Below are 18,672 nucleotides of genomic sequence, written 5' to 3'. Positions count from 1 at the left end.
GACAATAATACTGACTTAGTATCTTTAGTAAAAAGCAAAACATTCTCTCCTGAGATGTAAGTCAAGGAAGGAACAGGAATGATGAACCTAACACTGTACCATTATTCGATCATCATGCACCTCAGCTGACCAGATGAGAAAGAACAAGTGCCCTCTGCTCATCCAAAGCTATGACAGGCAGTTTATTTAGGTAAGTGCTTGGCATACCAGAATGTTGTCAGAGCAGTTCTCACTGTACTGTCCCCCCTTTAGCTTATTTCTTTAAAAGAATTTTAAAGGAAAAAAGAAAAAAGAAAAAATAAAAGGAAAAAAAGAAGAAAATCTCAGCAGGTTAACCCTCATCTTCTCTCAGCTCTGTGGGTAGAAATTTGTATTGCTGTTGGCGTATCTGAGCCAGTTTTTTCCTTGCCTCTTCCAGCTCTCTTTCCTTCTTCAGCATTTCTTCTTGGGCTGCAATGATCTAGAAAACAGAAGCATGAAATATGACAGCATAGAATACTATCCGTAAAACAAGATTTTCTTCTCCACGATGCCAGTCATAGCTAGGCCTTGAGCATTCTCCAGAGAAACAACAAATTTCAATGACTTCCTATTTGTTTCTTGGAGAGAACTAAAAAAAAAAGAAAAAAAGCATCTACCAGCATAGTTTTACCATACATCTGTGATGAATTTTATCGTGCTGTGCTACCCCAGCATTCGTCGGGGTGAGGGGTTAGCACTTGTAGGAGAAGCACGACGTCTTAACATAATGTTTGTGTGACAGTAAAACTGAACACTCACTACTGCAGGTATCCACAGTATTTTCCTGAATCTCAAAATGCCGAAGAAAAAACGACAGTACTATGGACGTGCAGAAATGACAAATTTCAATATCTTTTAAGTATTGACCATAGTATATGGTGTTCCTCATCCATAACAGTGAATCCTGAAGTTGGTACAATCTCAAAGCTTTGGAATCCAGTTTCAAATATTGTTATTATTTGCCCGTATTTATTATGGTCACAGTAATGAAGTGTCATCAGTTCTTATCTCACTCTCTATTTCTTTGATTATATACATACAAAGCTAGTGTTCCATTAAGATTTGTGAATATTTAAAATACATAGGAGAAGCTTGAAAAGAACCATTAACTTCATCAGAACAAAAATAAAATACATTGGACAATGGCAACTGCTATTATGGTAAAAGCTCAATGAAGAAGTGTGGACATCTTACAGCATATCATTTTGCTGTTATGTCAGTGGTTACCTAACAGTGAAGCATCAAGTAATTTATCAGATTTCTGCACAGATTTGTCCAGCCTGCAGTGCAGCACATGGACATTTTAACACCATGCTACATTTCTGTGATAGTTTTTCTCTGCTTTACTTGAGTGATTGTACCAACCTGAGCAATGCCCCCCACAAACTTTGTTTTGACCACAACATCGTCATCCTCTGCTTTCCCAAATGCTGCTTTTTGGGCCGCCCTGACAAGATTGTCTGATGCTCGCTTGACAGCATTTCCTGCAGCCTTTGAAAAAGACGAAAGAAAGGTAATAATAACAAAAATGCATAACTAACAGGGATTCATCTGAGCATCCAAACTAAACCACCTTTGCTTGACTACACAGGAAAGGTGTGTTTTGTTTTGTTTTTCCCAGTGAAAAGCAAATTAACCTTTCAAAATCAATGATACAGAGAGGCATGAACACAATTCCTTAACTTAAGAAGCTGGAAGTTGGGAAAGTCACAAATGAGATTTTTTTTTTTTTTGTCTTACAGTTTGAAATAAAACAGTGGATGAAATCGCAAGGTATGCTATGCACAACACTGATCAGATATTTATTTTTAAGGAAGAAGAACAGAAAGTGAAAGCTTGTGAATAAAGAAACAGTTCAAGGCAATGAAGTTTTTAAATTAATGGACTTTCATCAAGGTAAATTAGCTGCTTACGCAGCCATGATTATCTCCCATTTAAACTTAGTTCCTTAAAAATTCTCACATTTCTAAAGATAAACAGTTAAACACTTGTAATACATCTTTTCTTGTCTAAACTGAGTACTGTCAGCACCTGTGCATCAAAAAGCAAAAGGTACCTAGGCTACCTACACTCCAACATCGACAGAGCTATGTCTGCTGCACTGCAATACATATCGGCAGCAGAGACTCCACGCTGCGTGCTCAGTAATGACCGTGTCCACAGGCACTGGTTTAACGGGTACAGAGGAGTGGCCTTGCAGTCTCCTACTGTGATCTCCATGGAGATGAGTGGAAGAAGAGTTCTTGTCACAAACAAAATGCAAACCTCTCTCCTACTAAAGCTGGCATCTTTTCTGAAGCACTGAGGTCTTCAAGACCACTGGCTAGGAAATGTCCTGTGCGGACAGGTGACAGTAGTAGAGGTTCAGCATTGTAAGGCCTGGCCCTGAATTTGCTCCAGTGTACTAAGAGCTGGTGAAAGTGGTGGAAAGTGGCTCTGGAAAAGAATCATCTGTGGTTTAACAGGTACTGCACATGGAGGTGTAAATGAGATCTTTCATATACCGCTGGCAGTCCTTTAAATTTGTGAGTCCCAGATAATTCTTATGTCTGATATTTTGTATTTTAAATTGGTTGACATGTCAAAATTTGACCCATGCCTCCTTCTTGGCTCTTACTGCAATCCTCCTCTTTTCCACCTCTTTATCTATTCATCAATGTCAGGACAGAGGCAGGAAAAGAAAATTCTGGGCTGATGTGGACTTAGTGCTAAGAAGGGTCATGAGTCGCTCATTCCAAGGGACTGACTGGGGGACCTAGCTGTATGTTTGCTACTCAGTTACACATGCAAATACTGAAAGGTGGGCCCCCAAACGTAATTCAAGTGCTTTAGCAAAGAAACAACTTCAGGGGATGGGACAGAGCACCACTCAAAGATATTTCCATCTCCTGAGCAAGAGAAACACCTAGATTGTTACTATGGTAAGTCTCCAGTGCCCAGTGGAAGGCTATGGAGAGATATCTTACTTAAGTGTTAAGAATTTAGTCAAGATACCAGAAGCAACATGTTATCAACACTCCTGCAGTAACATAGCCTGGTCAAAGCGATATGAATTTATCACTACTCAAACTGACTTCTGTAATGCTGCACAGCATTACTTTGTACCAGGTGCTCTCATGAATACTGCATGAAGAGAAGAATCTGAATGGTTAAATCTTGCTAGAACCTCTGCACTGGGAAGGTGCCTATCCTGTAAGTGAAATTTGAGGCCTGTGTGCTTCAGGAGTGGATTTGCATGTCATTCAACTACTTGTACTGTGTGGATTTGAACCAGCAGAAGCAGGTTGGGACAGACATAGGTACAGCTGTTCTAGCTTAATCTACTGCCCAAGAAGCGTTAATTAGACTCTGAAAGTTTACACGGGGTCAAGGAGGACTGGAAAAATGAAGAGGAGAAAACCACTGAGGGTTACTGAACATACAGAATCTGCATCTGGCTTGGGAAGTTGGTGAGTTGAAAACACCTGGAATCTGAGAACATAGTAGAGAACAGTACTACCACGTGTGTTTACCCTGTTCTTACTTGCTTCTCTAAGCATTTCCTAGTGGCCACTGCTGGAATCAGGATATAGATTGGGCTTAATGAATTTTTGGTCTGATCCATGAAGGCTGTTCTCATATTAAACCCTAAACCCTGGTATCTAACAGCAAATCAGTCAACACCACCAATAAACAAAATTAATGCTTTCACAATGTACAGAAAATTGGTGTTGCAGCACTGTGACAGTCAGTGAGAGAGAACAGGAGTAGGGTTCTCTGTCCCGTGGCTCCCCAGGTGTCCCATGTGCTGAGAGCACTCACTCCCACCCCAGCCGCTGGCCAAGACAGCCTGCTTTCACACGCTGGAGGACACAGCGGCACTAGGAGGGGAAGCCACATGGACCAGCTCTGAACATGCCCCCCGCCTCCCCTCCACTCCTATTTCGTATTTCCAGCTTCATTTCCCTTTCAACTTAACTGTCTTCCCACCTGAAATGACCCAAGGACAAATTATTTGAAATTTGCTCTGCTCAGTCTGGAGCTCATCCAAAGAGGATGGAAACATTTCCATTTGTTTCATTACGTCTTGGAACAGACTCTGTAGTGGTGCATTCCAAGTTAGCGTTCGTGGGAAATGCAGCTCAAATGTCTTCTCCCAAAGCCTGCGGTTGTTTGTGGGGTAGGAAAGAGAAAACCAATACACTCAAACTCCTGAACCTAACCTATTGATTAAAGCTATGTGAAAACATTTGTGCTGGGGGCAAAGCCAGCTGAAAAGCCTCAGGAGTTCTGGCAAATCCACCAAAAGATATTTGGTAGACATCAACTCACTGGTTTTGCTATGATAAAGGACATTATTTCCAAGTGCAAACTGCTTTTTCCTTCATTATTAATTTTGGGACTAATATGAAAGTCCAATTTCAACCCATGCTTGGGCTTGTCTCCCTTTCACATTCCCTTCCAACTTTTCACATTTGATGTCTATTTAATAATATTTGCCTACAGTGACTGAGTACCCTGAATTTCCTGGCAGAGTTGAAAAAACACAGTCTCTAGTACTTGGTTTTGTTCCTGTTTCTATTGTTCATTCTGCATTTAAAAATTCCTTCAGACCCATCTTGGCATTTGGATATTAAAGTGCAGGTTGCATTACAGTCAGAACTATCTTCCAGTTACTGGTACCTCCCCCATAGACCCTTGACAAAGTCAATCTGTTTGAATCCACTATAAAACCGTTTAACCCCTAGCGAGGACATTAACATGCCACTGTTTCCTACAGAAACAAACAGATTTTTCACACGCTTATATATTTATTTTTCCTCCTAAATATTTAACCCATTTTTCTGCTTTGAAAAGTGACATTAATTCCTCTTCTCAGACAGATACTTAGTCACACGTATTTCTGTTGGACTTGATTCTGCCTATCCATACGTGAACTGTTTTGAGTGTCTATTAGTAGCATCTGTGCAAATAAAAGAAAAATGGGAAATGTCACTATCACCAAAGATACTCCATGTTGATAGTATGAAGAAAGGAGCTGCAATAGTTGTTAAATTCCAGTCCGAGCCTGCAGGACAGGAAGTCAGAGCAGGCTGTAGCTGTTTTTAAAATGAACACCCTTACACAAAACTTCTGGAGACATTAGGTTTTACCCATCGTAACAGTGTTAACTCAGTAATAGTTCAGACAAGCTGAACATGAAATGGTTGTGTGATGTAAAAGGGAACTAGTTTCATGTAAAAAAGTTGAATCGGACTTTAGCTGAGATGTTGCATCAGCTTCTGTTCTTGTTTTTGTCTGACAACGATTCTCGTTTCAGAAGTGTTTTGTCTGCATTTGGTGTCTCTTGACTCCTAGAAACCAAGGAAAACTGACTACAACCCAGGCTGGCACTTAGGCAAGTACTTTGTTGAACACATGTATAATCTTGCAGACATCAGGAGGATACTCATGTGCAACCCAGTTAAGTGTGCTTACCTGTCTGCAAGCTCACTGGGAGTCTAACAAAATGCAGAATAATTGCAGAGAAACCAACTATACCCAGTCTCTCTAAAAATGGTAAACATTCTCAGCTCACATATTCTTGTGGCTTATCATGAATATGAATCTATCAATATTGCACCTAAACCAGGGCTTGGCACAGGCCAGTCAACATTTGCATCTCTCAACATCTTTTAAAAATGAAGAATAAAACAAGCAGTGAAGTGAGCTGTAGCTACTGCTGAATAATGACAAATGCACAGTCACTTCAGCCTTGATGAAAGTGCCCCAGAGTCCCATAAGGAAGAAAAACTGAACAGAAACCTCAAAATTCAAGAAACTATTCCTAAAATTTGGGGTTTGTTCATGCAGTGCTAAAACAGCGTTTACATAGCACTACTATGGTTTTTCATTAATTAAGAACACAAGTACCTGTAGCCTCCTCATGGCTTCAGAGTCATGATCAGCTTTCACTTTGCAAGCCACAAGCAACTGTGCTGTAGAAGCTGCCACTTGTTTGGCAGATGAGATGAGCTTCTCCTCACTAGCGTGGCCTTGTACTGAGGCATTAGCTGCTTCACAAAGATTGCTCGTTGCAGCTGCCACCATTCGTGCCTAGGAGACAGTAAAAGAAACCAGTCACTGAATATTCTCACAGGATATTATTTCTTCAGAGAAGGTGCTAATTTCCTTAAGAGAAGGAGTTACTCACAGCAGAAATTAGTCCCTGAGACCACTGTCCATCATCAGCTGCATTAGCAGGGATTGCTCCAACCTGAAACAACAGTTCAGAGATGGCTTACAATGAGACAGAAAATACAATTGCTTTGTCTCAGGTTTAGACAAACAGTATTCCATGAAAAAAGGAAACACCTGCACCAGTGACTCTGCCCAGCACGTACAGGAGCAGAGAAACCAACTGGCAGTTAGTTGTCAGAGTAAGTGTGCTTCCAGCACACATATGCCTGCTCATGTAGTGTTCAACTTGCTACGCTGGAATTGCCCCATCCTTCGAACACGTGTGGAAGTCCCAGAGTAATGAGACTTTGCCCTAAGCAGCAGTTGAAGCAGTAGTTCCTAATCTCCTGGCCTGAAAAATAGTTTATTTCTGTCTCCACAGAAACATGTGGATTTACACTGTTCCTGCATCTCTTCTGATTCTGCCACTATGGTAAGGTACAAAACGGAAAGCTCCACAGGGAAGCCCCCTAACTGCCTTTGTGACCAATAATGGCATTTTAGAACAGCAGCCCATTTTTCTGCCTGGCTCATCCACTGAAGTGCTTATGGCATCAGCAGAGCTGGCAACAACCAGGACACAGTTTTCTTCCCACATCAGATCAAAGTAGTGAAACAAAATTCTACAGTTGGTTGCCAGCCCCCCCGCCCCCAACTGCCCGGGTCTGGGAGTTTTTGTGAGAGAAGCAGGAAGATGTGAAATGTAAACATGGCCCAGAAACTTGTATTTTAAAAGAAATGGAAAACGGGATTCATGCATAATGAGGATCCCAGGGATTGGAATCGAATCCTTATGTGTAGCATCAACATAAACAGAAGGTGTGTTCTCTCATAGCAATGGTGATGCTTTTGTTTAACTGAGAAATCAGTTATCCAAAAGAATAACTAGGTCCCTGAATTCTTTAGGTTTCAAGGTCTTCTTGCCTAATCATCCCCAGAAAACGTGTTTTAAGTAGACCACAGATGCGGGAGCCTAGTTAGTGCTGTCTGAATTTGGTGTGTGTGCACATGTGTGAGTGAATGGGGGGCTGGTGTGAAAGAAGAGAGATCAGATCCAACTTCCCAGACTTCACCTTACAGCAGAAATGGAAATGGTTGCCTGACACCAAATTAATTCCAAAGGGGAAAGCAGTTTCACTTAACGTTTCTTTAGCAAACTCTTCAACTACAGTATTGCACCAATTTGCCCTGTAAAATACTTTCACAGCCTTTACCAGGCAGTGTCAGAAATTTATCTGGGACAAGAACGTGCCTGGTTTGCACACAACCACGCAGTTAGGTAAGAATTTCCCGCCGTCTCCACACCAAATAAAGTCAGTGAGGAATCTAAGCCAACAGTCAGTCCATTTACTGCTCAGTACTAAAGCAGTGGATGTGGAGCAGATCAAACTTGTCCTTCCTACCTACACGCCAGCCATGCTTTTCTGGGAGAAGTCCATACCTCAGAAGGTTTCTTGCAAAAGCAAAACATTTCCCCCAATACCAGTAACAAAATCTCCCCACCAGGCAGGTTGGAGCAGTGTGCTATGGGCAAGAATTCGGTCAGTCATTTCAGAAGCCAGCTTCCTGTACCTCTGGGTCACCTGGAGATACAGGCTACCGCAGCAGTCAGAGGATACCCCATACTGACAACTACCAGAGCACTGGTAATTAGTAAAGAAAGAGAAGGAAATGCTTCATTATTTCAGAAGTATCTTAATGTTTTTCTTTATTTGTGAGAAGTATCATAATGAGAGTATGCGCCACAAACAATTCTGAAGTCTGACGTTTCATTAAATTTTGATTTTGGTTGGAATTCATTTCTTCCCTTAAAGACCCTCCAAGCAGGCAAGAAACTATCAGTAAAAGCCATGGGCTGCAAGAATTCCTGATCCTGATCCCGGATAGTGATGGATAAAGGAAAATGGCCAAATCCAGTAAAGCAAGCTGAACTGATCTGCTAATATGGCACTATATCGGCCAGGTGTGCTTCTATTAGAACAGCAAGCTACAGCTTTCCTCAGACAGGTTAAAGTGGCTGAATGGACAGAACAGCGCAAGTACTGTTAGCCTCAATCTGAAAGACACAAATGGAAACGTATCTGTGCGAGCAAAGAATCACAGAATGGTTTGGGTTGGAAGGGACTTAGTCCAACCCCCCTGCCATGGACAGGGACACCTTCCACTAGACCAGGTTGCTCAAAGCCCCATCCAGCCTGGCCTTGAAGCCAAAACTACCGGAGGTTCATTCAGGGCTGGTACGAAGGTAAAAAAAAAATTCTGTAATATTCTGTATAACCATATAGTGGTGGTGAGGAAATTAAAGCAAGCTGTATGTCATAATGAAACTAAATAAGAACAGGTCTTATCACATAAAAGCAGACTGCACAATAATCTAAGCAAAGCAGATAAGTAAAAATTCTAATGTTTTGGACTGTCTCCACAGCCAAATGGGTATTAATAATGCCTTGTTTTATGCATTATTTAAAAGTTCCATAGCTACAGCTTATAGTGGGTCTTTTCAACAGTTACATCACTATTATTCAGAAACAAGTGCTCTGTGCTCCTGCTGGAACTAAAAGCAAAAGCTCCCCAGGAATCCTGGCTGAAGTAGACAGCATAGCGCTTTTGTGACAGGATCTATGATACAGTCTGCTGAGAATAAAGTATTAGATGAAATTGGAAGCTGTAATTATACAACAACAATGATCCTATAACAAATTGATCTCACAGGCAACATATCTGTTTGATGTTCAGATTTTAAGTTTCAAAGTATATTAACTGGGAAAAAAACCCTGATGTATATGAAATGAATTACAAAGACCTCAACCCTTATGAGACCAAAGGGACAACGCACGTTATAAGCACTCTTTCTGCTGGTCCCAACAATGACTACAAGCATATCCACTTAAAATGTACTGAATTTGCATGCGGCCTGCATCCCCATTGAATCAGACAACAAAACATTGAGGGCACGATTAGTGAGGCCCTTTGCTATTCTGGTCCAGAGTGGTATGGTATACTGTGACATTTGTTTTTGGATACCCAAGCTGTCTTGTGGGACTATACATTACTAGCTTGAATCACAGATCTTCACAAACTAAAAAAAAAAAACCAACCAAACCAAAACAAAAAGAAAACCCAAAGAAAACCCCAAACACAAAAACTCCCCACAGCTGAAACATCTGAAGAGTCAAACACTTGATTACATGTGCGAGGTTTAAATAAACATAAGGTCTCTTTAAAACAGAACCAGGCATGGCCATGTATTGTGATGAGCAATGAAAAGATTTACATTTTACTTAGTCATTCCCAAGCTCCTTTCCTACTGTTTTCAAGAGAACAGTTAAGAGACTAGATTCAGTTGTGACGCTTCCCCCCCTGCTGTTGCTACTTGTCCTGTTTACCCACCTTTCCCTGTGCCACCAGTTCTCTCTGGGCTGCTGAAGCCGACTTCACGAGGGCACTGGTAGCAGCTGCAATGGATTTAGCTGCTTCCAGGATCTGTTCTTCAAAATCCAGAGTCTCATCTGCTTGCTATAACCAAGAAAGAACAATGTTACGCATTATTCACCTGAAAGCAGTTGTATTTTCAAGATTGAGGATATATACGAAGTGAAACAAGAAGATTCTGGAACACATCAGTAAATTCAGTAAGACCTGCAACATCATTTTCTGCAAAGGAGTTTCATGTGGACTAAAGCTGGTAGTCAACATAAGCAAATTTAAATATTAAGTTGCCCTTGTGGCTGCTCACACATGAAATTAAGTATCAGACAAGATACTTAAAGAATTGCCTTCAACTTTCTAATACACTATCTCTACTAGGGCTACTCAAAACTACATTCAGAAAAGTGCAGGTATGAAAAGAAATTTTTGGTTTTCCATATCAAGATTATCTTTGTAGTGATACAATACTGGCTTCCAGGATGGGTAAACTAGGTCGAGCATTTTCTACATACTTAAAGCATTAAAAAAAAAGGTGATAAATGTATATTGTCTCATTCACCTGTGCTAAGAAATGTAATGTAGATACCAAGCAAGTGCATAGATTTAACAGCTTTTGGAAGAGCTGTCTTTGTCAGAGAGCAGCATTGTGAAGCAGTCCGGTTTAGTCATCTTGGAGACAGGACATTCCAAAGGTCTGTCTGGAACACTTCAGCCATCGAAACGTGCCTTTCAACAAGCGTGTGCCAACAGAGCGATCAGCTGTTCCTAATGAGGTTCCTTGCTATTTAAAATGCAAATCTATTGTTCCATAAAACAACTTCCCTGACTGTCTAATAATTTAACAAATACTGAAAACATTTATCCATTTAAGCATGCTTACTAGCTTCTGAACAGTTAACAAAATAGATAGAGTTATATGGTTATTGCCATTTTGAACAGAACCACGCCTTGGCCACGTATTCTGATTGGTTTTTTTACCAAAAAAAAAAAAAAAAAAAAAAAAATCAACAGAATGTATTTTGTTTATGATCAAATCACAAATCTACCAGAATCCAATGCAGTATGACCAGTAGGGCTAGTGGATGCAGTACCAGAACAGACCACCTTGTGAGAGATGAAGCTTTTGCACTACAGCTTTCTTCCAGCTTACACAACCAGAGCGTTCTTGTGTCAAATAACTAACTTTAGGAACTCCCGCTAAGTGGGCTTTGAGTTAGAAAACTGGGCACTTCATTCGCAAGTCTAAGCACATCGATCTAAATTTAAGTCAGGTTTAGTTCTCTTGTTACTGCAATCTAATGAAAATCGTAAATTATAAAATAATAAAGGATAATTATGAGAAATTACAAATCATTAAAAATGGCACATCAAGCAGTGCTCAGTCCTACAGCACTTCACATAACTGCCAGATAGCTAAAACAAAGTCCAGGAGTTGAAACCGTAGCATCCATAGACACCAGAAAATCGTAATGATCTGAAAATAAAAACTGATGTGTAGATGACATTGTTTGGCACTTCAAAGTTTTTCTTCTCCTTTCGGAACAGGCACATAATTCAAGGAAAAGTATTTGTCTTGCCCTGCTATTGGGCTAATCCCACCAACTGAAGCATATGTCTTCGCAATAAGAGTGTAAGAAATTGCTTTGTAAAGCGAGCAAGTCACGTTCCACATGAATTTTTGGCAATGTAACGTCATGACCGTTGTATCTAAGTGGTAATCACATCAGTCCTGAATTTATGCAACAGGCCTCAACAAGTCTTAGCTATAAAACTGTTACTTCAATCATGACATCACAAAACCAAGTGACTAAATGGAATTCAGTATAGTCACTATCAGATTTCTTTTCATTATTAAAATAGATGCATTACTGACTTTGATTTAAGTTGGCTAAAGACTAACTGAAATATCAACAAAAGTATCACTGGGTGATAGTCAATACCGCACTTCTGCTTTTGTCCAAGGCTCCCTGTTATTGGTCAGTTTTGAAATTTCATTTCCAACGTAACAAAATATATTATGTGTATTATTCTTCATATGTCAGCGTTGTCATGAATTCAAACTTAAGTAAGTGAGCATTTCAGTATCTGCTTATTTATTATAAAGGAGGGCTCATTCTTTCATAAAGTTTACTAAAATGCCCATGGCCATACTCTGATCTGTTGGGCAGCCGTCTATGTGCCCAGATGGTACTACTCAATTTGCAAAAAAACAGCCACCAAAAAGAGGCTGAAGAAAAGTAGTTCAGCGTAGTGAGTAGACTAAATATTGCACTTAAGTGCAAAGCAAAAATGACGGTTTCCAAGGGGAATGCAGAGAAATCAGATCTCCTGACACTGAGATTGCTATTGTACAATGGCTGGATTAACTTCCGCCGTGGAACAGCAGGTGAAGCTCAAGAGGAAAACAGACCGCTAAACCTCAGTATCTCATCAGATAACATTTTTTTTTCCTCTCTCCCCGCCCTGTGTACCAAATGGATTTCTTTCCAATTACACTGAAATTTGAGAGCTGGGTAGAAGATACCACTCCCCGAGTTTCCCAAACTTCCAAACCTTATGTTTTCCTGTCATCTCAACTTCTTTTATTTCTGGAAAAGAAGAAAAAAAGTTTTCTATTGACAATTGATCCCTTCTGTGGAGAATTTATTCTTGAAGCAGCCTTATACAGCACTCAAACTGTGGAACTTCTGTTGCACTTTCATCTTTCCTAACAAATCCCTGTTTCCTAGTCCTTCCCTGCAGTCTTCCCTTCAGCACCCTCGGGTACGACACCTAACGGCTGCATATGTGCGTTTGAAACAGGGAAGCAGGCCCAATGCTCAGTCAGCAGGGTGGGTATGTTCATGTGCCGGTACTCTCCAAATAGCATTCCTTAGCGATAAGGACATGTCGCAGTCCAAGATGGAACACAGCAAAACGCCCTACAAGAGATGCAATTCTAACCATTCCCATTATTAAAGAGTGTGTCTTGAACCCCCTTAAGTTCACACTCACCAACAGTACCTTCACAACGTGTCAGTTCACAGCCTTCACGAACAAAGTCAGAAGCAGTGATGAAAAATTTCACCTTGTAAGATTTTAGTTACTTGAGCAGGCTACTTGGGTTTTTTTCAGAAAACTGGATCTACAAGACACATGATTAGCTTCTCCTTCCTGGAGTAGCCCCCGTGAAGATCAGCATCTCTTTTTCCACAAGCCTAAACTAATAAGCTCTTACTGACTATGTATGGGTATAAATGGATTGGAAAATGAAGTCCCAGAACAGACAAACCCCAAAATTATTAGGCTAGCTACAAAGTCTGCAGCATGAAATATCCTGAAAATGTTGATTGTGCCATGAAAAAAAAAAAATTGAGATGGTTTTGTACTGTATTTTAACAAGGTTTCTATAGAATCTCCATTATTAGGGGTAGCATAAATACAGGGTTAATGGGAGAACAAATGAGCCCCCAATCTCATTGCTAAACAGTAGGAAAAAATTACAAAACCCAAATCATTTTATTTTGAAGCAGCTCTCATCTTCTATTTCATAAACAGAAAACCAATACGGGTAAGCGACTGCACTGAGCCATGGAAAACACAATAACCCCTTCAGTGAAAGGCAGCTCTTGGCACAGCTGCTGATCCCTGTCATAAAAAGCCCTACACAACTTAAAAGGCCCTCCAAGAGCAACTCTACTGATAAAGGAGCCCTTCATGTATATATTTTAAATCAGATTAGATTAGGAGCCTGCAGGAAGTCTTCTAAACCTGCTTGTGAGTGAATGTACTCCTTCATATTGCCTTCTACTATGTTAAAACCCCCGGAGACAGGGCAGGACACTGTAGGAATATGTTTGATATATAGTTGGATTAAATAACAACCTAATATATCAAACATATCACACAGAGTCCTGCAGAAAAAGGCATCCAGGTTTGATTCATCTTGGGAAAAAAAAAAGGACAAACTGCTGAAAGCTAACAGCAGGGAACTCTTATTGACTACAGACACTTGTGTTTGAAGGCATAAGCCTGCACAGAAGCACGAAGAGCGTACCAGCAGAACAGAGTAGGTACAGCAATGCTCTCTGCTGTTGGACCTCATCTACCACACCTTTTTCCTTAAAAGTGGTTTTTTTCCAGTATTAGTGAAGCATGTAGTTTTTATTAGACAAAATGTTTTTCTTCTTCAAAATTTTGGGCAGTTGTTATTTTACAGCCAGTGGCATATTTGTATAACAGAAGGAATATGTGGCTGCACTGCAAGACACCTGACCCTCCAAAAATGAAAAACAGGAAAAAAAAAAAAAAAGTCCACACTCAGGAAAAACGTAATTGTATTTAAAGGAAATGTGTCAGCCAAGACTTGCTTAATAAACAATAAAGATCTCATTGCTTCACAGATCATTCCCCACCTTGAACACTGCAATGAGAATACTAAACAGATTTGGTGTTATAGGGAGGAGTAACTAACAGCTACTTAGGACAGTCCTCAAAGTGCTTGCAAGAACAAGCTCAGAAGACAGACAGATGTTACCAGGGTATCAATGGGGCAGTGGAGTAGCGGACTAAGCATTTTAGGAGCACATTCACCAGCAGCCAAACAACCAGGATCTGAAGCAAACAAAATACGCATCATACAGTAAAACATGGGCAGCAGCTAGCAGGTCTGTGTCTTATTAAGATTGTTCTCTGGGATAAGATGATTCCCAGTACTGGAAAATGAACACACCTCAAGCTATTGGTCTCAGTCTAAGACATCAAGGGGCTATGACTGATACAAAAATATGAAGAGAAAACAAGGAAAAGAACTACAAAACCAGAAAAGTATAATTAAAAAAACCCCTAAGATATTAGAACAAAAAAACCAAACCCTACCTTCACCTATTGACTTTTTTTCTTTAGCTATCATAGACAAATTGGAACACACAAAGATGAAAATTTCAAGCCCAAATCCAATGACTCTCACTCCCTGCCCCAATAACAGAAGCTTTCCCAAAAATAGAGAATCAGAACCAATTAATAATGATGAAGATGATGGATTTCCTGCAGGCAGATTATTCTAATATTACCAACTAAGGACTTCTCTGCAAGTTCACTTGATGATGGTTACTGTTAACCAAAGCAGGGTATTGGTCTAGCTGGACCAGCAGCCTGTAGAAGACAGCTACTATTCCTGCATTTCATAGACCCCTTACCTAGACTAGGCCTTCACACTGCAACACTATAGATGTTGTCCAAGACGAGCATCAGAAAGACAGAGCCTGTTCAAAGTAGGAACTACTACTCTGGGAAGATACAAGCTACAAGTCTTCAGCAGAAAAAGTGGTATTTGAGCCACTCTGTGATCTTCCTAGTACCTTTGATGTGTATTACAACCCGCATTGTGAAAGGAATTAAACATCTTAAAAAGGATGTAAAGGCTGTTTAAATCCCAAATTAAACAAATAGTTGGATATGAATTTTAGTTTCAGAAAATGACAAATAAACAGACCAATAAATCACAGGCAGACTGGATACTCAAATTAACATGTTAAATGAGGAGCAGGTGTGAGATCTGTATTCACTGGGAAATTACAATGACCCTGGAGTGGCTTAGATGTTGGAAGGAAACTGCTCCATCGTTACTAGGCAACACACATATGCTATTGTGCAGCGATTGTATAGAAAAGGTGATGGAGAACTCTTCCTCTCCTCAGACTCAGCCTGTGTCCTCTGCTCTATAGAATCTCATTATAAAGGACCATTTTTCTTTATAAACAAAATGGATGTACTTGTTAAAAAATGCAGGACAAAGAGCATTTCTTTTTCATGAGCTAATTTATTCCCATCACAAAGCAGGGGGGGTGGGAGGGAAGTCCTCAAAGAGTGAAGCTACCAAGAACTATTTCATTTGATGTTCCTGAATGACAAAATACCACTCTGCACCAAAAACAATCATCCAACACTGAATGTTCTCGAGGCCCTGCTTTTAAAAGACTTCTCATTATCTTTACTTAGAAAACAGTTCTGCACCTACAAAGCAGCATAAACAGGGAAATAGATACAGAGTCCTTTCCTGATGTCAATTACACAGCCAAAGCATGATTTTAATTTTAAAGAGATGCAATTCTAGGCAACATGGTAATTTCTTCTAAAACCTGCCTGTTATTCCACACTAGGCAAAAGGTAGCAATTCTCTGTGATCCAGTCTTGTGAGCTATGCATACAACCATAAGTAACAGCAGTTTCATATATCCCCTCTGCACCACGCATGAAAACAGCTGGCTTAATTTTACAGAATATATTCAGAGGCACGTTTGAGATGACCTGGCAACGTGCAACTCTACTTGCTTTCATAATGAACTCTAATTCACTTGCCTTCAGGAAAATTAAATAGAAATGGTCATACCACATATATCTGATTTGACACTGAAGCAACTACTCTTTCAGCAAGGCACAAAATGCCATGTTTTTAATCTTAGAAAATCCTGAAGGTCTTTGCATTCTGCTGAATCCCTTCTGTGTTGCTGCTGCTGTCTCCTGCTATACTACACACATACTGATGAGAACAAAGGGTCTTCAAAGGAAAGCAAGTGAGAATGACTTTTCACATCAGTAAAATGTGTTTGGAAACTGAAAAGTAAATAAAACAGTAATGATACTGTAACTCTTAAAAGCATTTTAACATTTGGCTTTTCTTCCTTTGCTTGCTCATGGCTGGTGCTTGACTCACTCCCTGAAAAGCATCTTTTTACCCTCTTTCTTCAGGGTAAGTCCCATCCAGTGCAGTGTCTACTGGCACTGAGACTGATGCAAGGTTTCATTGTTTATGCCATTATTGTGGACAGTAACAAAGTATACACCAATTATATGGGCTATATGCATCTTCTGCTTTGTTAACGTCAAAGAAGCAATGGGGATGGACACTCACCTTTGGCTTGGCTCTTGGTTTCAGCTGCTCTAACTTCTTTGCTGCAGCCTCAATTGATGCTGCAGCCCCTAGTAGCTCTGTCTCCGCTATGACTGTTGGGTCTTCTGGATCCACCCACTCTGTCCCTGAAATTAATGGAGACGAAGACAATAACTTCAGTGCCACTATGAGCTGCCATTCAAACAGGGTGATTTACAATCACACTTCAACTGTCAAACATGGAATGCATATCACAAAAAGCTGATTTTAGTGCCATAATGGCACAAAAACACTGTAGTTTATGCCACTGAGGGCAAAATGTAAATTAGAGTGAAAAAAAGTATTTAGCAGGATTATGTTGTTATGAAAGTAACTTAATTAAGAACTGTGTAAGCAAAGCAGCTTCAAAAAGGGGTGCTCTCCATCCTAGGAACAAAACTAGATGTCACTCAACTTTCGTTTATCAGAGTTCTTACTGAGATGGTTTCTAACTGTACCAAGTTGCAAGGTACATTGGGAAGTCTGACAGAATGGTAAAGAGTTATAGACAACATTACAATGGTAATGTTATAGACAACAGATCATCATCCACAGCACACTTCTCAGAGTCTCTTTTTTGGCAGTGGTTAGAGCTGAAGCTGAAGAAGGCATGCTTTTCGCAATGTGTTTTTAACAGCAACGCAGAGAAGGCTAAAGCAGCTTCTGTAATATATCCCAAGGTCAACTTTTTTCTTTTTTTTTGTTGAGGTTTTGGCATCCGTCTTGGCTCAAAGCAGTTTTGTGGGTCTACAAAATGAATACTTGGCTGGAGTTGATCTCAGATTTTTGGAAGTTCTCAGTGCATTATTATTTCAATTTTGTAACATTATTCTCCGACAAGATTCAGAAAGCATCTATGCTCTGGATTGAGGGAAGCAATGAAACAGCCAAAGGAAAATCAGATGGAGAGAGAAAAGGAAACCAGAAAGAAAACTTCTAAATTCATGACTACTAATGGCAAGGGGAGGAAGTGGCATCATGGATGGGAAGCAGTGTACAACAGGCAAAGGAAGACTAAGCTAGAATGAAAAAAAATCAAAGGAAGAAAAAAAAAAAAATCTCTTAAGGCCTTGTTAAACTTATTGAAACTGCATCAGAAAGTTTGGGTGAACCTAATATTGAAATATCAACTGAAATATTGATCGTTATTAAGGGAGAGCGACGGGGGGAGAAGGATACTGGCACTTTGCATCAGGAATAGCATAACCGATGTCTGAGTCATCAAACATCGAAGGAAATAACCGTGAATGCTTATGGATCAACACTGCACTGCTGAAGAATGAGGCAGTTTCTGTTATGGATGACCGTCTCACAGGAGAATACAAAACGACTGTCTCCTATTTATGATGTGCTGAGAGAAAGCTGAAGTACATGGTACTGTAATCCTAGTGAGGTACGTTTCATGCTGCTAATCCCTATACAGTATGTATTTATGTATTTTATATCAAATATCAAAACATTACCCAAGACAATTTCTCAGCTCAAAGTGTACAAGATGAAGGAATTCTATACTAAGCCATAATATTGGCAGATGAGCAGGGAAAAAAATATTTTTGATAAAGACAGCTTGTATAAACACAGTCAAAACCAAACTTGTAAAATATAGCAGTTCCTCTTCAAAAAAAAAAAAGGCATTTCACAACAGCAAAAACACTTACATGCTAAATTAGTTAGAAGACAGACTTTTATCATGTATCTCTAAATGCACATTAGGAGTGAAAATTGGGAATGGTTAAAAACCACTTTACCTTCCACAAAAAAGCTTCTAAAAGTGAATTAAAAAAAAATTTCTCTACAGGCAGTATGTGAAAAAAGAAATAAAAAGTGAATTTTTATTTTAATGAATATGAATTAAAATGCAAAAACTACTGGAAATGAATAAGTATCTCCAAAGACGAGGACAATAAAAAGATTTTAAAAAACATTTAGGGAATAGAAAAATTCTGATATTAGCTTGGCTTGTTAGCAAATGAAAACTTAAAAGGAAATTTTGAAACATAAGAAAGGGTGCAGAAAAGGCTGAAGAATTGAATAAATTTAACTGAACAGGGAAAAAGCATGATGTAGATCACTGCTATATGAAACAGAGGAACTACATTAAGACATAGAGGGTA

At 39.7% G+C, this 18,672-nt stretch overlaps 1 protein-coding gene across 1 annotated transcript in view; it reads right to left on the bottom strand.

Moving 5' to 3' along the window:
- Positions 1 to 331: 331 nt before the first annotated feature.
- Positions 332 to 18,672, bottom strand: part of TLN2 (talin 2) — a 113,786-nt gene continuing 95,445 nt past the window's right edge. The window contains exons 51-56 of the mRNA XM_086471830.1: positions 16,541 to 16,665; positions 9,610 to 9,735; positions 6,194 to 6,256; positions 5,914 to 6,096; positions 1,387 to 1,512; positions 332 to 460 (exon numbers count right to left, since the gene is read on the bottom strand). Coding sequence (XP_086327956.1) covers positions 332 to 460; positions 1,387 to 1,512; positions 5,914 to 6,096; positions 6,194 to 6,256; positions 9,610 to 9,735; positions 16,541 to 16,665 — 752 coding nt within the window. The remainder of the gene's footprint in view (positions 461 to 1,386; positions 1,513 to 5,913; positions 6,097 to 6,193; positions 6,257 to 9,609; positions 9,736 to 16,540; positions 16,666 to 18,672) is intronic.

This window comes from Leptosomus discolor, chromosome 11 (genome assembly GCF_034619465.1).
Source record: "Leptosomus discolor isolate bLepDis1 chromosome 11, bLepDis1.hap2, whole genome shotgun sequence".
NCBI lineage: Eukaryota > Metazoa > Chordata > Aves > Leptosomiformes > Leptosomidae > Leptosomus > Leptosomus discolor.
The sequence above is the reverse complement of the archived record's forward strand: the minus strand, read 5'-3'. Positions and strand labels throughout refer to the sequence as shown.